Source organism: Haematobia irritans, chromosome 1, assembly GCF_050003625.1.
Source record: "Haematobia irritans isolate KBUSLIRL chromosome 1, ASM5000362v1, whole genome shotgun sequence".
Lineage (NCBI taxonomy): Eukaryota > Metazoa > Arthropoda > Insecta > Diptera > Muscidae > Haematobia > Haematobia irritans.
Window position 1 is genome coordinate 218,943,581 of NC_134397.1, and position 21,659 is coordinate 218,965,239.

At 31.2% G+C, this 21,659-nt stretch overlaps 2 protein-coding genes across 2 annotated transcripts in view; one reads left to right on the plus strand and one right to left on the minus strand.

Moving 5' to 3' along the window:
* Positions 1–527, plus strand: part of LOC142222602 (synaptic vesicle glycoprotein 2B-like) — a 34,096-nt gene extending 33,569 nt beyond the window's left edge. Inside the window, exon 8 of the mRNA XM_075292817.1 lies at positions 55–527. Coding sequence (XP_075148932.1) covers positions 55–89 — 35 coding nt within the window. The 3' untranslated portion in view covers positions 90–527. The remainder of the gene's footprint in view (positions 1–54) is intronic.
* NPF (neuropeptide F) lies at positions 446–15,340 on the minus strand. Its single transcript, XM_075292818.1, has 3 exons — positions 15,187–15,340; positions 2,166–2,348; positions 446–942 (listed from the first exon to the last, which is right to left on the minus strand). The coding sequence occupies exons 2-3, from the start codon at positions 2,339–2,341 to the stop codon at positions 834–836; spliced, it is 285 nt and encodes a 94-aa protein (XP_075148933.1). The 5' UTR covers positions 2,342–2,348; positions 15,187–15,340; the 3' UTR covers positions 446–833.
* Between the last annotated feature and the right edge of the window lie 6,319 nt (positions 15,341–21,659).

The following is a 21,659-nucleotide window of genomic DNA, read 5'->3' on the forward strand; positions in this document are numbered from 1 at the left end:
TTTGTTTTTAAAAATAATTTTTATTTATTCTAAATATCTTACCTATCATTTCAGTGTGTGCCGGTCTGACGATACTTTTACCCATTTAAAAAATGATCGCTTCAATTTTCTGAGAGTTTTTCGATTAAAAACAAGACCTTGATAAGCGAAGACATATTATAATGGACCTTATCAAGGCAAAGCATTTCGAACTCAATTCCAAAGCTCATATCATATATGTAAGCATTTTAGTGTTTGTAAATAGTTTAAGTTAAGTGTTCAAATAATTTTAATTGTTAGTTTTAAGAAAAAGATTAAAGTAAGTGCGGTGAACTATTAGAGAATAATGAATTATTTGTTAAAAAAAAGCTATATCTTCACCCGTGATATGTGATATGGTATTACTAATTAGAATTCTAGAGAATAGACGAATTTATTTTAAACTAGTTGTAGAACGAAACGATAATTCTATAAATGTATAGTTTATTTTTTTTTATTTTAAGTTATATTGTAGTCTACACAATAAACAGAATTATTTTTATTTTGAATTTTTTCATTTTTTTTTGATTTTTTTTCGATTGAAATATATTTTTCATATTTTCTTTTATTATAAGTATTAGTTGTTTTAAAACTGTAACTTTAAAATAAATAAATAAATAAATAATTGTATTTTATTTTAATATTCGTATTTACAAGATATATTTCGAAATGAATGCAGATTCGACCGGCGGAAAGAGGATATGCAAAGTTCTTTTATTAGGGGGAGGCAGGTATACACACTTGCATGCTTATATCGGAGTGTGTGTGTATATGATTTAATTTTTTGATAAATTTCCTTTTTTCACTCCTCCCCCTTAAAATGGCTCCTCGATATTTGTCATATCCATTGGATGACCCATTTGTTCCCCATCATTGGTGAAATGATTTCGCAGCATTTGCAGTAAAGGCGTCCTCTTACCAAACCTGTGAATTATACACGGTGTGTCATTAGAAATTTATATAAAATTAAAGGTAATAAATAAAATACGTTAATTTTTTATTTTTATACCCTAAACCACATACTGGTCAGGGTTTAAAAACTTTGATCTGCCACAAAATATGTGCCTACCAGAAATATGGATTTTAGACCCCACAAAATATATATCGATCGACTCAGAATCACCTCCTTGGTGTCCGTCCGTCTGTCCACACAGGAAAAAAAGTAAACTACATTATGGGAAAAATGAACTATCTCGTGCGAAAATTGAACTGAATTAAACTAACGAAAATTTTCCGATATTTTTGGATTTTTAATTACCATTTACGAAATTCATCTTCCTCGACAAGAAAAAAATGAACTAAAAATAAAGAAAAATTTTAACCGCCAGATCATTCCCATTTTAAACACACTGTAGTTCAGTCTTACTATTTTTGAGAAGTGTACGAAAAACTTCTTTGGTTTTAGTTAGAATTGGACTAATTTGTAAAATTAAAATTTTACTGTCATTTAGTTCATAAAATTTTTGAAACATACTTGGAATAAAGAAAAAATCGTTAGACTGGGGAAAATTTCTTACAAAATTTTAAAAATGAACTAAAACAAAATAAAATGTTTGCAATAAATATTAGTTCATTTTTGCATCAGTTTTACAACAGACTTTTTTTCTGTGCATGTATTTGTTGTTCACAGGATTCCGGTCGCAATTATTAACCGATTTGAAATTTGGTACAGGGTGTTTTTTTTGGGCACAAGGACGAACGCTATTGAATTTGGAAGAAATCGAACCAAATTTAGATATATTGCCCGATTTCCAAAAATGGGGTCACGTTGCGCTTTTTTACAAACGGATCGTCACCAAATTTGGCAAAAATAATCTTCTTCATCACCCTTCAAGTCTGCAAAATTTCATCCAAATCGGTTCAGATTTAGATATAGCTCTCATATATATGTATCGCCCGATTTTCCCAAATTTGGCCATGAAACCCTTATTTATGAACCGATCTTACTTAAAGTTGGGTTACTATAATCTTCTATAGTACTAACAATATGTTCAAAAAATCATCGAAATCGGTTCAGATTTAGCTATTATAGCTATATAATCAAGAATTTATATATACTTTATATAGTCGGCAATCGATATTTCGATGTGTTATAAACGGAATGGCAAACTTATTGTTACTTATTTGTAAAAAATTAAATGTCTTACCTTACTCGTGCCCTATCTCCATAATATGTATCCAAATCTTGCAGATATTTCATTGCATCAGCCATATTCGAAATATCATTATTCCGAGGTGGCCGAGAGTTATTGGCATATACATTTGCTGTTAGCAAGGCCATGACAGCTACCAAAATGAGGACTTGACGACAGGATGAGACCATGTTTGGACTGTTTTAGGGGATATAAAAAGATAAATATGGGTAAAAATTTCTTAGGATGGAAGTATGATAAAAACATATTTTGATTTTTGAGAATTTCTATTAGAGGTATAAGCAAAAAAAAAACTGATAATTATCGCTATAGCCGTCAACACACAAGTAACGCAAACAGTCAAGCAGTTTTATTTATAGAGCCCAGTTTAGTGCGCCCACGAGCCGATGTAAAGAAACTGTATTTAACAGCAACATACCCATTAGTTGGCCACTCCTTAAAAATACAAAACGGAAATAATGTAATTTTACATATACAGTGAAACCTCTCAAATTTGGACACTCTGAAAACCGGACACCTCCCAAATGTGGACATTGTCTGGGGACGTTTACTTTATTAACACATCAAAATTAACCTCTCAAAAGTGGACACTTACCATATGTGGACAAAATTTAGGCGACCGTAGGTTTCCACCTTTCAGAGGTTTCACTGTATTCCAAAAATGTTTGCAAGATTTCGCAAAGGTGTTTGGAACTGTATTCAAGTTTTACTATGAAACTTCAAAATGTGTCTTATTAAAGACTTAAAGTCAAAACAGAACAGTGATTGTTATAAACGAAATGGACTGTGATTTTGGAATAAATAATTTTTTTTTTGTATTGCAAAGATAAACAATAAAAACAAGTATATACGGCCGAACTTAATGTACCCTCCACCATGGATTGCGTAACATAGAAACATCTACTGAAGACTGTCATCCGATGGCCGATTAAATACGTATGTAATTAAGTTTGACAAAATTTTCTATAGAAATAAAATTTTTACAAAATTTTCAAAAGATTTAAAATTTTGACAACATTCTCTATAGAATTAAAATTTTGACAACATTTTCTACAGAAATAAAATTTTGCCAAAATTGTCTATAGAAATAAAATTTTGCCAAAATTTTCTATAGAAATAAAATTTCGACAACATTTTCTATAGAAATAAATTTTTGACAAAATTTTCTATAGAAATAAAATTTTGCTAGATTATTTTTGTCGAGTGGCAAGCATGATTATGAACCGATATGGACCAATTTTTGTGTGATTGGGGATCGGCTATATATAACCGATATGGACCAATTTTGGCATGGTTATTAGCGGCCATATATTAACCCTCTAATGCCCCAATTTTTTGCCATCTGCTTAAATTTTCAATGTTAAAGCAAGAGAACTAAGCAATACAAATTTATACGGTAAAATTCAGCATATGCTGCAAAGCCTCTTGAATAGTTTCAAATAAGTTTTCTTTTTATGTTGCCCATTTTTGTTGTCTTAATATTTGTTTTACTAAAAGCTTCTTTATTAAATGAAGCCCGCCTAAAGGCGAGCTTGGGCATTAGAGGGTTAACACCACGTTGCAAATTTCAACCGGATCGGATGAATTTTGCTCTCCAAGTGGCTCCGGAGTTCAAATCTGGGGATGGGTTTATATAGGGGCTATATATATTTATGGACTGATATAGACCAATTTTTGAATGGCTCTTAGAGACCATATACTAACACCACGTACCAAATTTCAACCGGATCGGATGAATTTTGCTCCTCTAAGAGGCTCCGGAGTTCAAATCTGGGGATCGGTTTATATGGGGGCTATATAAAATTATGGACCGATATGGACCAATTTTTGCATGGTTGTTAGAGACAATATACTAACACCATGTACCAAATTTCAGCCGTATCGGATGAAATTTGCTTCTCTTTGAGGCTCCGCAAGCCAAATCTGGGGATCGGTTTATATGGGGGCTATATATAATTATGGACCGATGTGGACCAATTTTTGCATGGTTGTTAGAGACCATATACTAACACCATGTACCAAATTTCAGCCGGATCGGATGAAATTTGCTTCTTTTAGAGCAATTGCAAGCCAAATTTGGGGGTCCGTTTATATGGGGGCTATACGTAAAAGTGGACCGATATGGACCAGTTTTTGCATGGTTGTTAGAGACCATATACTAACACCATGTACCAAATTTCAGCCGGATCGGATGAAATTTGCTTCTCTCAGAGCAATCGCAAGCCAAATTTGGGGGTCCGTTTATATGGGGGCTATACGTAAAAGTGGACCGATATGGCCCATTTGCAATACTATCCGACCTACATCAATAAAAACTACTTGTGCCAAGTTTCAAGTCGATAGCTTGTTTCGTTCGGAAGTTAGCGTGATTTCAACAGACGGACGGACGGACGGACATGCTCAGATCGACTTAGAATTTCACCACGACCCAGAATATATATACTTTATGGGGTCTTAGAGCAATATTTCGATGTGTTACAAACGGAATGACAAAGTTAATATACCCCCATCCTATGGTGGAGGGTATAAAAAACTAATAAACGTTTGAAATTTTCGAAGAAATCAAAAAAAAAAATTTTAACAAAAGAACGGTACACGTTTTCCATATGGTTTTCACTTTCCGTGTAGGTACATATGCTTAACTGTCAACCATTTCATATTTTGGCAAGAAATGTCTTCCATTTAATTTCCTTATCCAAAAGAACAGTATGTAAAAATTTAGTTTTATATATCATTATGGTTTGGAAAATTTTGCGTTTTGCGAATTCGTTAACCAGAACAGTGGTTATGCTCGAATTATTACTTTTTCGAGATTTCCAAAAATCTAATCAAAAGCTTGATTTAAAATATCAAAAAAGTCGTTCTGTTTGTTTATGGAAAATTATGCGAACAAACCTATTATAGCCTCTATAAATTTCGGTCAAAATCTGCATTTTTCGAAATTTGAAATCGCTTTTTATGACAGTTGAAATCTTGTTAAATTGGATTTTGGAAGTATACTGTGAATGCCGTATTAAGTTGTTCACACTTGATATCAGCGTTGCCAGAATTGTTTCACCGAAAACCGCTAGATTTGCCCAAAAAAATAGCTAAAAAAAGCTAAAAATGTTAAAAAAAAAGCTAGAAAAAAAGCTAAATTTTGTTGTATCAAAAGTCACATTTTTGATTGAAATTTAACAAACTTAAAGACTTTATTTCACTTAAAATACATTTTTGATTGAAATTTAACAAACTTAAAGACTTTATTTCACTTATAATGCATATTATTTTAATTGTATTCATTTTAATTCTACTTCTGTGAGACTATAACAATACCTAAGCCATATGATCTCTGTGTGCGTACTCGATACATTTTGATTACTATCACAAATTTTTGCTGGAAGTTCTTCGTTTACATTTCCCAGTAAAAACGTGCAATTATCAGCTGGTTAATCATCGACAAATCCAATGTGCGATATATTGCACAATGTCGCATAGAAGTGCATTAGAAAATATCAATATATTTCGTTTTTGTTTTTGGTTTAAACCCGCTGAATTTATGATAAATTCGTGAACGTGGAAACTTCTTCTAATTTTACCCAAGAGAATAAAACCCATTCTTACTGTCTTGCAAGTTTATACTGAATAACTTTTATTGGAAAATTACCCAAACAAACCTATTGTTGTCGAATGTTCGTAAATGTAAATCCATTCTATTAATAAATAAAAGATTTGTTTTTAGCGCGCGTTTAAAAATATTTTGATTTATTTTATTTATTGTATTTTTTTGAAATTAAAAAATAATACCCCATTCAAAACTTTATTTCCTTAATTATTTCTTATGATTTTAATGAATGATTTTGGTATTGAATCCGAGTCAAATTTGAATTTATTCGTTTTTTAGCTTTTTCTTCATGAATGAAGTGAAATAAAGTGTTTAAAAATGTCTTCTATTTTTGAACGCTTTTTTGATTTGTGGTCAAGATACAAAAAATCCACAAATTTAAAGACTATTTCATTAATTTTAAGAATTTTTTAGAATTGATCCACGCCGTTTTTCATGTATAGATTTAAGTTGAATCACTTAACTATAAGGACAAAACGACTTTATCAAGCCGACAAAGAAAACAGTTTATATAAGAGAAATTAAAATGATATTATAACCAAAATTCGCGTTCGTATTTTAAGGACATTAAATCTTTGGCCTCACGACAATATCTTTTCAGTGTACAAAGCAATTCATATCTACTATTTTAATTTAGTAATATCATAATAACTTTAGAATATTATAATAGCATAAAAAGGATCAACGAGTCAAATGCTAATATTCCTAATAATTTAGTGACAGTTTATTTAAGGAACATGTATCTGTATCTACCATTAGATTTAAAGTTTACGATAACTTTTATGAATATGAGGAAAAAACGTTATAACAAGGTGTAGTTGATGGAAAAATGCCCGCAAAATGGCTGGAATCAGCATTAATGTTTCAATTGACTTTGAAATATGTGGAAAACCTTATTCTGACAGCAAGCCTTAGATAAAAGCGCCGTTTTATCCATATTTCAATAGAAATATGTCGAAAATAAAAAAGCCAAAAATAGCTAAAAGGGTCATGAAAAAAGCCAGAAAAAAAGCTAAAAGCTAAATGCATTTTTTTCCCGCTAAACGACTTCAAAAAAAGCCAAATCTAGCGGGAAAAAAGCTAAATTGGCAACGCTGCTTGATATGATGTATATCAAATTATTACTGCATATTTTTAGGCTTTCCATAATATTATCACTACTCTATGGTATTAAAGCTTACGAAAAGTGTAGTCAATACCTCATTTTAATTAAATTACTAGTATATATTTGACTATTGCCGGACGTATTAATTTCTAAATCTCGTGTGGAACTTGAATATAAGAAAATCAGACAATATCGTCTCCCATTTATTAACATTTGCTACAAGAATATGCCCTATAGTACACTCAAAAAGAAATTGTTAACTCAATTTTATTACAAACGCTTGCAAAGAAATTTCGCAATTAAGGCGGGTACTAAGTTTACTTTAGCGATTTTAGCGGCTAAACTCGAACTTAATACCCACCTTTAGAGAGAAAAAATTGGGATTGAAAATTGGAAAAATATCTTTAGCGTCATACGAAATTCAAGATGGACGCAATTGTGGTAAAATTTAAAGAAATTCTTAACTAATTTAGTAGAAGTACTTATTTAGTAAATCTTTATGCTTCATTTGTGTATATTTTTTATGCCTTTTATATAATTTAAGGAAATTTTCTCAAATCATAATAATTCCATGAACCAAAATAGAATTAAATTGGATTTAGTACCCCAGTAAAATAAATTGGAAGTTGTTCCACAAACATTTCTTTTCAAGAGCATCCCGGGATCCTCTATCAATTTTTCCACTTCAAATTAAGTTATTTTGGATCAGTTTTAGAAAATGCGCTATTTGGCGGTTTAAAGTGAAATTTTAGATTTTGGACAATTAAATGTCGCAAAAAATTAACAAAAATTAAAAAAAAAAAAAAAAAATAAATAATAATGAAAATAAAATTAAAAATTTCACACCCTCGGGGATTTGAACCTGTGTCTATTGACTTTTTTCTTTTGAGAAGTTTTTGCGCATCACTAGAACTTTAAATTTTTAATTAGAAAAAATATATTTCTACAAATATATTCGCCGAAAAACGACGGAAAGCATAAAAACATTCTTTTGAAAAATATTAGATTTGAACCTTTATCATATCATACTAATAAATAACATCCTGAGAAGTAGTTCGAATGTTATGCCTTGGTGTCATATTACGATCATATTACAAACATTTGAGTTTACGTTTCAATGCATCGTGTTGAATGGCGTTTGCGGCTGAGTTTGCTAAGGCGTTCTGTTATAGTGTCAACATACCTAGAGTCAACCCCTGGTCGGACAGAAAAAGTTTTTCAAATTAGATAAAAATAAAAAGTAAAACGTACAATTTTTTCGTTTTTCAAATTTCTTCATTCAAATGAACTTCGAAGGCATAACTTATAAAGCACTGCAAAGTTTCCGAAAATGAAGTACTTCTGTCCTACGGCAAGTCCATGTAGAATCCCTTGGGGGCCCAAAATACTTTTTTGGAAGCTACTTTTTTTGCTGGGACCCTTCATTTCATTTTTTTTGAGTGTAGTAACAGAAATTTTGCCTTGGTTTTTTTTAGCAAAATCTATCAAACTTTACAAAATTCTCTAACACGGTTGCCACAGTTGGTAGAATTCTACCAAAAATGGTAGATTGGTAGAATTCTTGATGTTTTGGTAGTTTTTGCAAAATATTCCTCCCCAACTAAGAGGTACTACACATATTTCCTTAGGAATAAAAATTTAGACAAAATTTTCTATAGAAATAAAATTTTGACAAAATTTTCTATAGAAATAAAGTTTTGACAAGCATTTCTATATAAAAAAAAATTGACAAGAATTTCTTTAGAAATAAAAAATTGACAAGAATTTCTTAGAAATAAAATTTTGATAAAAATTTCTATAGAAATAAAATTTTGACTAAATTTTCTACAGAAATAAAATTTTGACACAATTTTCTATGGAAATAAAATTTTGACAAAATTTTTATAGCAATAAAAATTTGGAAAAATTTTCTAAAAAATGTTGACAAAATTTTCTATAGAAATAAAAAGTTTAGAAAATTTTTTATAGAAATAAAGAGTTTAGAAAATTTTCTTTAGAAATAAAATTTTGACAAAATTTTCTATAGAAATGAAATTTTTACAAAATTTTCTATAGAAATAATTTTTTGACAAAATTTTCTATAGAAATAAAATTTTGACAATAATTTCTATAGAAATTACATTTTGACAAGAATTTCTATAGAAATAAAATGTTGACAAAATTTTCTATAGAAATAAAAATGTTGACAAAATTTTCTATTGAAATAAAAGTTTGACAACATTTTCTAACAATTAGTTTAATTTTTAACAAGAAATTCTATAAAAATAAAATTTTGACTAAATTTTCCACAGAAATAATTTTGATAAAATTTTCTTCAGGAATAAAAGTTTTACAAAATTTTCTTTAGCAATAAAATTTTGACAAAATTGTCTATAGAAATAACAAGTTGAGAAAATTTTCTATAGAAATAGTATTTTGGCTAAATTTTCTAAAAAAATAAAATTCTATAAGAAGAAGTAAGGAAAGTCTAAAGTCGGGCGGGGCCGACTATATTATACCCTGCACCACTTTGTAGATCAAAATTTTCGATACCATATCGCATCCGTCAAATGTGTTGGGGGCTATATATAAAGGTTTGTCCCAAATACATACATTTAAATATCACTCGATGTGGACGGAATTTGATAGACTTCTACAAAATCTATAGAGTCAAAATTTAAGTCGGCTAATACACTAGGGTGGAACACAATGTTAGTAAAAAACAAGTAAGGAAAGTCTAAAGTCGGGCGGGGCCGACTATATTATACCCTGCACCACTTTGTAAATCCCCATTTTCGATACTATATCAAATCCGTCAAATGTGTTGGGTGCTATATATAAAGGTTACATTTAAATCTGACTCCATCTGAACAAAATTTATAATCTGCGACACAGTGTGGCGCAGAAAGATATAGATGAGAACTATATCTCCATCTGAACCGATTTCTTCCAAAATATATAGGGTTCTATTCTGACCCAAAATAGGAACTTGTGTCAAATTTGAAGGCGATTGGACTTAAACTGCCACCTAGACTTTGATCACAAAAATGTGTTCACAGACAGACGGACAGACGGACATGGCTAGATCGACTCAGGCACCCACCCTGAGCATTATGGCCAAAGACACCATGTGTCTATCTCGTCTCCTTCTGGGTGTTGCAAATATATGCACTAACTTATAATACCCTGTTCCACAGTGTGGCGCAGAGTATAAATATGCGAAACATTTAAATCTGAAGCAATTTTAAGGAAACTTCGAAAAAGTTTATTTATGATTTATCGCTCGATATATACGTATTAGAAGTTTAGGAAAATTAGAGTCATTTTTACAACTTTTCGACTAAGCAGTGGCGATTTAACAAGGAAAATGTTGGTATTTTGACCATTTTTGTCGAAATCAGAAAAAACATATATATGGGAGCTATATCTAAATCTGAACCGATTTCAACCAAATTTGGCACGCATAGCTACAATGCTAATTCTACTCCCTGTGCAAAATTTCAACTAAATCGGTTAAAAATTGGCCTCTGTGGTCATATGAGCAGCGTTGCCAGAATTGTTTCACCAAAAACCGCTAGATTTGCCCAAAAAATAGCTAAAAAAAGCTAAAAAATGCTAAAAAATAGCTAGAAAAAAAACTATTTTTTTTTGCAAAAGTCACATTTTTGATTGAAATTTAACAAACTTAAAGGCTTTATTTCACTTACAATGCATATTATTTTTATTTTAATTTCACTTCTGTAACAATATCTAAGGTATATTAGCTCTGTTTGCGTATTCGATACATTTTGATTACTATTACAAATTTTTTACTGGAAGTCCTTCGTTTTGTGGGAGCTACCTTCCCAACACCTCTATTTTATTTACTTGTTATTTTAAAATATTAAATGATCTAAGCATGCTTTGGATTTCGTAAAAAAATGATTTGTCATTTTTTTAAATAAAATTTTAGTTTGGATTTAAAATTGTGAAAAATTCGAAATACATTACTTTTATTTAAATTGTAGAAAATACCTATAGTTTACATTTCCCAGTAAAAACATTTTCCTTTTCTTCATGAGCTATCAAAGTGCTTTAAAAACGTGCTAACGCCAACTTAAATTTCCAAATTCAGACTCGACTTCAAGTAGAAATTAATGTATACACCCAGAGAAGGAATATGATCACCTCAAACATGTTTTAAGAGCAAAATGTTTTTTTTGGGTGGTGACCATGTAACATGGTTTTCGCAACCATGTTATTTTCTTGGAAATCATGTATCTGATTTCGGCAAGCAGGTTATATTTGACGACAAAATAACATTTTAGTGACAAACATGTTACATGGTCACCATACAAAAATAACATTTTGCTCTTGAAACATGTTTGAGGTGATCATATTCCTTCTCTGCGTGTATATACGTTTTTAAAATAAAGTGTTGAAAAACATCTTCTATTTTTGAACGCTATTTTGGTTTGTGGTTAAGATGCAAAAACTCCTCACATTTAAAGACTATTTCATTAATTCTTCCTTCTTTCATGAAAACATACCCATTTTAAGTTGAATCACTTAATTATAAGGACAAAACGACTTTATCGTCTTTTGGACAAGGAAAACAGTTTATATAAAAGAAATTCACAAATGCTATTATAACCAAAATTCGCGTTCGTATTTTAAGGAGACGACAATATTTTTTCAGTGCACAAAGCTTTTCACATCTACTATTTTAATTTAGTAATATCGTAATAACTTTAGAATATTATAATAACATAAAAAGGATAAACGAGTCAAATGATAATATTCCCAATAATTTACTGACAGTTTATCTAACAAATTTGTATGGTAATAGTAGATTTAAAGTTTACGATAACTTTTATGTATATAATGAAAAAACTTTACAACAAGGTGTATTTGCTACAAAAATGCCAGCATAATGGCTGGACTCATTATTAATGTTTAAACTGAGCTTTGAAATATGTGGAAACCCTTATACTTGCAGCAAGGCTTATATAAAAACGGCGATTTATCCATATTTCAATAGAAACATGTCGAAAATAAAAAAAGCCAAAAATAGCTAAAAGGGTCATGAAAAAAAGCCAGAAAAAAGCTAAAATCTAAATGCATTTTTTTCCCGCTAAACGTCTTCAAAAAAAGCCAAATCTAGCGGGAAAAAAGCTAAATTGGCAACGCTACATATGAGTGTAAATCGGGCGAAAACTCTATATGGGAGATATATCTAAATCTGAACCGATTTCAACCAAAATTGTCACGCATAGCTACAATGCTAATTCTACTCCCTGTGCAAAATTTCAACTAAATCGGAGCAAAAACTTAGCCTCTGTGGTCATATGAGAGTAAATCGGGCGAAAGCTATATATGGGAGCTATATCTAAATCTGAACCGATTTCTTCCAAAATCAATAGGGTTCTATTCTGAGCCAAAACACATACTTGTGCCAAATTTGAAGTCGATTGGCCTAAAACTGCGACGTAAATGTGTTCACGGACAGACGGACATGGCTATATCGACTCAGGAACCCACCCTGAGGATTTTTGCCAAAGACGCCATGTGTCTATCTCGTCGCCTTCTGGGTGTTCCAAACATATGCACTAACTTATAATACCCAGTTTTGACCAAATTTTCTTTAGAAATAAAATTTTGAAAATATTTTCTATAGGAATAAAATTTTGACAAAATTTTCTATAGCAATAAAATTTTGACGAAATTTTCTAAAAAAAATTGACAAAAGCTACTATAGAAATAAAATGTTAACAAAATTTTCTATAGAAAAAAATTTTGACAAAATTTTCGATAGAAATAAAAATGTTGACAAAATTTTCTATAAAAATAAAAATGTTGACAACATTTTCTTTGGAAATAAAATTTTGATAAAATTTTCTATAAAAATAAAAGTTTGACAAAATTTTCTAACAATTAATTTAATTTGTAACAAGAATTTTTATAGAAATAAAAGTTTGACTAAATTTTCCACGGCAATAAAATTTTGATAAATTTTCTTCAGGAATAAAATTTTGACAACATTTTCGATAGAAATAAAAATTTGACAAAATTGTCTACAGAAATAAAAAGTTGAGAAAATTTTCTATAGAAATAGTATTTTGGCGAAATTTTCTAAAAAAAAAATAAAATTCTATAGGAATAAAATTTTGACAAAATTATCTTTAGAAGTAAAATTTCTACAAAGTTTTCTATGGAAATAAAATTTTGACAAATTTTTCTATAGAAATAAAAGTTTGAAAATATTTTCTATAGCAATAAAATTTGACAAAATTCTCTAAAGCAATAAAATTTTTACGAAATTTTCTAAAAAAAATTGACAAAAGCTACTATAGATATAAAATTTTAACAAAATTTTCGATAGAAATAAAATTTTAAATTTTTTTTAGAAATAAAATTTTGACAAAATTGTCTATAGAAATAAAAAGCTGAAAAAATTTTTCTATAGATATAGTATTTTGGCGAAATTTTTTAAAAAAATAAAATTCTATAGGAATAAAATTTTGACAAAATTTTCTTTAGAAATAAAATTTCTACAAAATTTTCTATGGAAATAAAATTTTGACAAATTTTTCTATAGAAATAAAATTTTGAAAATATTTTCTATAGGAATTGACAAAATTCTCTATAGCAATAAAATTTTGACGAAATTTTCTAAAAGAAAGCTACTATAGAAATAAAATTTTAACAAAATTTTCTATAGAAAAGAATTTTGACAAAATTTTCTATAGAAATAAAATTTTGATCAAATTTTTAACAAAATTTTCTATAGAAATAAAAAGTTGAGAATTTTTTTCATAGAAATAAAATTTTGACAAAAAATTCTGTATATATATAAAATGTTAACAACATTTTCTATAGAAATAAAATTTTGACAAAAATTTCTATAGAAATAAAATTTTGACAAAATTTTCTTTAGAAATAAAATTTCGACAAAATTTTCTATAGAAGTAAAATTTTGTCAAAATTTTCTATAGAAATAAAATTTTGACGAAATTGTTTAAAAAATAAAATTTTGAAAAAAATTTCTATAGGAATAAAATTTTGACAAAATTTTCTTTTGAAATAAAATTTCGATAAAATCCTCTATGGAAATAAAATTTTGACAAAATTTTCTATAGAAATACAATTTTTGCAAAATTTCTATTCGAATAAAATTTTGACATGAATTTCTATAGAAATAATATTTTTCCTTTTTGTTTGTTATTGTTGGCTTCTCTTCAATCGTTATTGTTGTTTTTGATCTCAGCTTAAAGCCATGCATTGACTAAACTACAAGTGTAGCTTAACCAACAGAGGAAAAGTATGCTTGTCAAATTTATTTGGGCAAAGCCCTATAGACTGCAAGATGGTTGGATGTACAGCTGTTTCGGAATTACCACATTCCTCATCAGCATCCTCTAGAGGAAGCACGCTCAAAAACAAATCCAGCCAAATACATTCAAATCGATGATTTGAGTTTGGCAAAGGAAAAGAGATATGCTGGCAAATTTGTTTAGGCAGTAGCCGACTATCAATCCCTTTTTCGGGAGGTTCAAGTGTAGTTCACTTTGGGTTGAGTGAATTACCCGAATTTATTCTGATAATTGGTTGATAGTTTTGCTGCAAGTAGAGGATGCTGATGAGGAATGTGGTAATTCCGAAACAGCTGTACATCCAACCATCTTGCAGTCTATAGGGCTTTGCCCAAATAAATTTAACAAGCATACTTTTCCTCTGTTGGTTAAGTTTAGTCAATGCATGGCTTTAAGCTAAGATCAAAAACAACAATAACGAAATAATATTTTGACAAAATTTTCGATAGAAATAAAATTTTGACAAAATTTTCTATAGAAATAAAATTTTGACAAATTTTCTAAATGTTTACAAAATTCTCTATGGAAATAAAATTTTGACAAAACTTTCCATAAAAATTAAATTCTGACAAAATTCTCTATAGAAATAAAATTTCGACAAAATTTTCTAAAGAAATAAAATTTTGTATAGAAATAAAATTTTGACTAAACTTTCTAAATGTTGACAAAATTTTCCATAGAAATAAAATTTTGACAAAATTCTCTATGGAAATAAAATTTTGACAAAACTTTCCATAAAAATTAAATTCTGACTAAATTCTCTATAGAAATAAAATTGCAACAAAATTTTCTAAAGAAATAAACTTTTCTATAGAAATACAATTTTGACAAAATTTCCTATAGGGTTTAAAACAGGATTTTTATTTATTTGGTAGTTTTTTTTGTAAAATTTTCTTAAAAAATTAGTAGATCGGTTTTGGCGCGAGTGGTAGCTGTGGTCGTTAATCAAACTTGGAACACTATTTTATATTTTACCTGTTAGATTTTCACTTTATGTAAAACAAAAACTATTCACAAATCGTTTAAATCAATTCACTTAGTTTATTGTATATTCTTGATAAAATTTGGGTTCTGCGATGCACTCCAGTTGACTTTATGGACAATTATGCGGAGCTATACCACAAAAGAACATCCTTTTATATATGAGAGGTAAACCATAATCACAGCAATCGGCATGACAATGGTTGGAGATATTAGCATGTTTATGGTATTTCTGCTGCCACTAATGATGATTACAACAATAATCATGATGATGATGATGAAAGTATAACTGCAACCAAAATTATAAAGTTTTCTCGTTTTTTTTTGTATCCATGGCTCTGTGACAGATATGACACCACTCATCATATTTATGTAGGAGGTAACATGCCAGAGCATTTGGAGTAGACAACAAATATTCATTATATCGTCTATAGCTAATCAAATAGGAACAAATGTCCTAGCTATCATTTAACGAAAAATGGCTTTGAACCAATGAGACCCGCCAATTTGTTGGGGTGGAAAAATAGAAAACTTTATCTGGGATTGTTTTTTTTTTTTTTCAAATAAATGAATAATGAATTTTCTAAACAGCAACTGGTGAGTTGAGAAGAGAAAGGTGAATATTTAAAGAGAAGCGGATACAACATTTTCACAAAGAATTAATCATACGCACTCTAAGAGAGTGATATTTTAAGTTAGGAAAACACAACATTTAAATTTCCCTATACATCTAATACATATCTATCGATCGATAAATCATAAATGCGCTTTTGCGAAGTTTCCTAAAAATTGCTTCAGATTTAAAGGTTTCCCATATTTTTATACCCACCACTATAGAATGGTGATGAGGGTATAATAAATTTGTCATTCCGTGTGTAACGCATATATATTCTTGATCAGGGAGAAATTCCAAGGCGATATAAGCATGTCCGTCTGTCTGTCTGTCTGTTGTAATCACGCTACAGCCTTCAATAATGGCGCTATTTTCCTGAAATTTGGCACAGATTCGTTTTTTGTTTGCAGGCAGGTTACATTCGAAAATGTGCTACATCGGTCCAAGTTTTGATATAGTCCCCATATAAACCGACTTCCAAATTTGGGGTCTTGGGCTTATAAAAACCGTAGTCTATATCCAATTTGCCTGAAATTGAAATTCTAGAGATACTTGAGGTCCATAAAAAGGTGCCGAAAATGGTGCCCATCGGTTCATGTTTTGGTATAGCCCCCATATTGACCGATCTCCCGATTTTGCTTGTTCGGATTCTAGAAACTGTATTTACTATCCGATTTTCCTGAAATTGGAAATCTACAGGTATTTTGGGAACATAAAGAGGTCTGCCGAAAATGGTCCGTATCGGTCCATGTTTTGGTATAGTCGCCATATAGACCGATCTCCCGATTTGGCTTCTTGGGCGTCTAGAAACTGTATTTTCCATCCGATTTGCCTGAAATTGGAAATCTAGAGGTATTTTGGGAACGCAAAGGGGTCTGTCGAAAATGGTGCCCATCGGTTCATGTTTTGGTATAGCCCCCATATAGACCAATCTCCCGATTTTGCTTCTTGGCCTTCTAGAAATTGTATTTACTATCCGATTTGCCTGAAATTGGAAATCTAGAGGAATTTTGGGAACATAAAGAGGTCTGTCGAAAATGTTCTGCATCGGTTCATGGTTTGGTATAGCGCCCATATAGACCGATCTCTCGATTTGGCTTCTTGGGCGTCTAGAAACTGTATTTTCCATCCGATTTGCCTGAAATTACAAATCTAGAGGTACTTTGGGAACATAAAGAGGTCTGTCGAAAATGGTCTGTATCGGTCCATGTTTTGGTATAGCCCCCATATTATTGACCGATCTCCCGATTTTGCTTCTTGGGCGTCTAGAATCTGTATTTTTTATCCGATTTGCCTGAAATTGAAAATCTAGAGGTATTTTAGGACCATAAAGAGGTGTGTCGAAAATGGTCTGTATTGGTCCATGTTTTGGTATAGCCCCCATATATACCGATCTCCCGATTTTACTTCTTATGGTTCTAGAAACTGTATTTACCAACTGATTTGCCTAAAATTGGAAACCTGGATGTATTTAAGATCATAAAGAGGTGTGTCGAATATGGTCCGTATCGGTCTATGTTTTGGTATAGCCGCCATATAGACCGATCTCCCGATTTTACTTCTTGGGTTCCTAGAAACTGTATTTACTATCTGATTTGCTTAAAATTGGAAATCTGGAGGTATTTTAGGACAATAAAGAGGTGTGTCGAAAATGGTCCGTATCGGTCCATGTTTTGGTATAGCCCCCATATGGACCGATCTCCCGATTTTACTTCTTGGGGTTCTAGAAACTGTATTTACTATCTGATTTGCCTGAAATTGGAAATCTGGAGGTATTTTAGGACCATAAAGCGATGTGTCAAAAATGGTCCGTATCGGTTCATTTTTTAGTATAGCCGTCATATAGACCGATCTCCCGATTTTGCTTCTTGGGCGTCTAGAGACTATATTTTCTAGCCGATTTGCTTGAAATTTAAAATCTAGAGGTATTTTAAGATCACTAATAGGTGTGTCGCAAATTGTGCCTGTCGGTTCATGTTTTGGTATAGCCGCCATATAGACCGATCTCCAGATTTTTTATTCTTGGGCTTCTATAAACTGTATTTATTACCCGATTTGCATGAAATTGGAAATCTAGAGATATTTCGGGACCACAAATAGGTGTGCCGAAATTGAGGTTTATTGGTCCATTTTTTGGTAGAGGTATTTTAAGATCACAAATAGGTGTATCGCAAATGGTGCCTGTTGGTTCATATTTTGGTATAGCCTCCATAAAGACCTATCTTCCGACTTTATTCCTGGGGCTTCTAGAATCCGTAGTTTTTATCCAGTTCATCTGAAAGTGGAATTCTAGAGGTATTTGGGAAACATTAAGAGGTGGTGAGTATTAGTCCCTGTGTTGGTATAGCGCCCATATAGACCTAACTCTCGAATTTTTTTCTAGGACTTCTGGAATCCGGCTGACCACAAATAGGTCAGCCGAATATGGTGTGGTCGACTCCTGTTTTAGTATAACCTCCATATAGACCGATCTCCAGATTTAACTCCTTGGGCTCCTAGAAACCGTAGTTTTTATCCGATTTGCACAAAAATGTAAATATAATTTTAGACCCTCAAAAATCTGTATCGCATTTATTTTTACCGGCCCGATTTAACCTCTTGAGAGTACACCCAAAGAAAAAAATATTTTCCTCCGGAATGAAGTTTTAGAGAAACGAAATTTCCCTTTCGTATAAAGTATTTTTGTTTAGAGCAAACTAATCCGAATTTTTGATAAGCGATTCAACGATTGTCTCTAAAATTTGTGTCAAAAGAAAACTATGCTTGTCTAAAATTTCGTTCCTCAGAAAAAAAACACTTCTTTCAGGGTATAACAGGCGCACTGATCTTGAAAAGTGCTTGAAACTGAAAGTACAATTTCCAGATTTTACTCATCGTATTCATTTAAATATTGGCGGAAAAAAATCTACAGATTAAAATTTCAAATCAAGGCGTTATTTCATCATAAACACGATATGTTTATGATTTCTCTAAAACTCAAACAAAATTGGTTCTCATAAATCCAGAATCTGATCTAGTCTTCATAGGTAGAATGTGGTTGATTTGCTTGGAAGAAAATTTGTCATCAAACTCCCTAAAATTCTATAGATTATCAAGAAACCCGCTACAACGAAGAGTTTTCAAAGGAAACTATTATATGTGATTCATGGTGGTGGGTATTTAAGATTCGGTCCGGCCGAACTTACTGCTGTATATACTTGTTATACCCACCACCATAGAATGGTGACGGGGGTATAATAAGTTTGACATTCCGTTTGTAACACATCGAAATATCGATTTCCGACTATATAAAGTATATATATATTCTTGATCAGGGAGAAATTCTAAGACGATATAACGATGTCCGTCTGTCTGTCTGGCTGTCTGTCTGTTGTAATAACGCTACAGTCTTCAATAATGAAGCAATCGTGTTGAAATTTTGCACAAACTCGTCTTTTGTTTGCAGGCAGATCAAGTTCGAAGATGGGCTATATCGGTCCAAATTTTGGTATAGTCCCCATATAAACTGACCTCCCGATTTGGGGTCTTGGGCTTATAGAAACCGCAGTTTTTATTCAATTTACATGAAATTGGAAATCTAGAGGTATTGTAGGACTACAAATACGTGTGCCAAAAATTGTGAGTATCGGTCCATATTTTGGTATAGCCCCCATATAGACCGATCTCCCGATTTTACTTCTTGGGCTTATAGAAACCGCAGTTTTTATCCAATGTACCTGAAATTGGAAATCGAGAGGTACTTTAGAACCGTTAAGAGGTGTGCCAAAAATGGTGAGCATCGGTCCATGTTTTGGTATGGTCCCCATATAAACCGACCTCCCGATTTGGGGTCTTGGGCTTATAGAAACCGTAGTTTTTATCCAATTTGCCTGAAATTGAAAATCTAGAGGTACTTGAGGACCATCAAAAGGTTTGCCGAAAATGGTCCGTATCGTTCCATATTTTGGTATAGCCCCCATGTAGACCGATCTCCCGATCTTACATCTTGGGTTTATAGAATCCGTAGTTTATATACAATTTGCCTGAAATTGGGAATTTATAGGTATTTTAGGACCATAAAGAGGTGTGCCACAAATGGTGAGTATAGCCCCCATATAGACCGATATCCCGATTTTACTTCTTGGGCTTCTAGAATCCGAAGTTTTTATCCAATTTGCCTGAAATTTAAAGGAAACCCTCATATTTGGTTCATGGTGGTGGGTATTTAAGATTCGGCCCGGCCGAACTTACTGCTGTATATACTTGTTTTTACTAAAATTGTGTTTCATCCCAGGGTATTAGCCGACTTAAATTTTAAGTCTATAGGTTTTTTAGAAGTCTAACAAATTTTGTCCAGATCGAGTCAGATTTAAATGTAAGTACACCCTCAAAAAAATCGCTTCTGTAACATATACTCCTAAACATATTTTGCTTCAAGCATATAAATTTTTGAGTATTGCCCAAACATTTATATGTTTGATTTCTTCCAATATATAATATGTTTGAAAGCATATTGGTCTAAACAATATAATATGTTTGGGTAGTCTAAGTTCCAAACATTATGTATTTTTCCATCCAAATTCAATAATGTTTTCTTCCAAAAAACTATATGTTATTATGTGAACATATAATATGTTTGGAAACCTTTTGAACCCAAAAATATTATATGCTTAGAAGAATTTTCTCCCAAAGAAGATTCTGCCTAACTGTATATTCCCTCACATTTTGCTCACTTCCACGAGTTTTTTTAGTTCTTAGCACCTTTTTCTGTAATACAAACATTGTAGAAGAAATTATTAAATTTTATAATTTTTTTTAAATTTTACCTTTTGCCGGACGGGGATTCGAACAGCGGACCACACAGTTTGTAAGCCAGCACACTAACCACTGACCTACGTAGCTGTTATGGTCATCAAGAGATAATATCGTTATAAGTTATATTTATATAGCATAGCTTGCGGCGCCCACGAGCCGTTGCAAATATAACATTGTTTAACAACAGAACATAATTAAACATACATTTGTTGGCGACGTGGATCAGTGGTTGGTACGTCCGCCTTCTTCTACGTCCGCCTTCTATCACAATGGACTGAATAGTCTAAGTGAGCCTGAATCTTAATCGGGCTGCCACTTTAACCTACGTCCGCCTTGCATGCCAAGGGTCCTGGGTTCGATCCCTGCTTCGACCGACACCAATTTTTTTATTATTTTTATTTTTTTATATATATTCCAGATACGTTCGGAATATCCCGAAAAGGTGTTCAACATTACATACTATTATATTAAATTTTCACTACGAAACTGTAAAGTGTGTCTTATAAAAGACTTAAAGCCAGAAAAGAACAGTGCTTGATATAAACGAAATGGACTGAGTTCAAATCATATATTATTTTTTTATTGCAAAAATAAAAATTTTGTAACAAAAAAAGGTTTTTGTATACATGTTTGAAATTTTCGAAGAAATTCAAAAACTCTTACAAAAGAAGAACGTGAAGTCGAGTATATATATAAATATTTTTTCCATCGAATCCTAAGGTTAACGATAACCATTCAAAAGCACATTATATTTAAATTCTAAATATTAATTTTACAACCAGCACATAAATTTATTTTGGTGTGCACAATTTTTGCTAGCATGTAGCACCATTAATTTAGAAATACAAATAAATATGAATTTTTATTTACGAATAATTTTGTACTTAATTTAATTCTTAAGGCCGGTATAAAGGTGGCATTATCGCGTTAAAATGGCCATGTTTACCCTTTTACTTTTCTTTATTAATTTATTTTAAAGAAAGTAAACTTATTCAATTGTTGCTTTGGATCCCCACCATGTTATAAAACAATTTACCGAAAAAAGTTATAATGTTATTTT

Bases quoted from the DNA above. Each gene is read 5' to 3' on its own strand.
- NPF (XM_075292818.1), bottom strand. From the start codon at position 2,341: ATGGTCTCATCCTGTCGTCAAGTCCTCATTTTGGTAGCTGTCATGGCC. The intron at 943-2,165 runs GTAAGACATTTA...TATAATTCACAG, and splicing joins GGAGATAGGGCACGAGTAAG to GTTTGGTAAGAGGACGCCTT.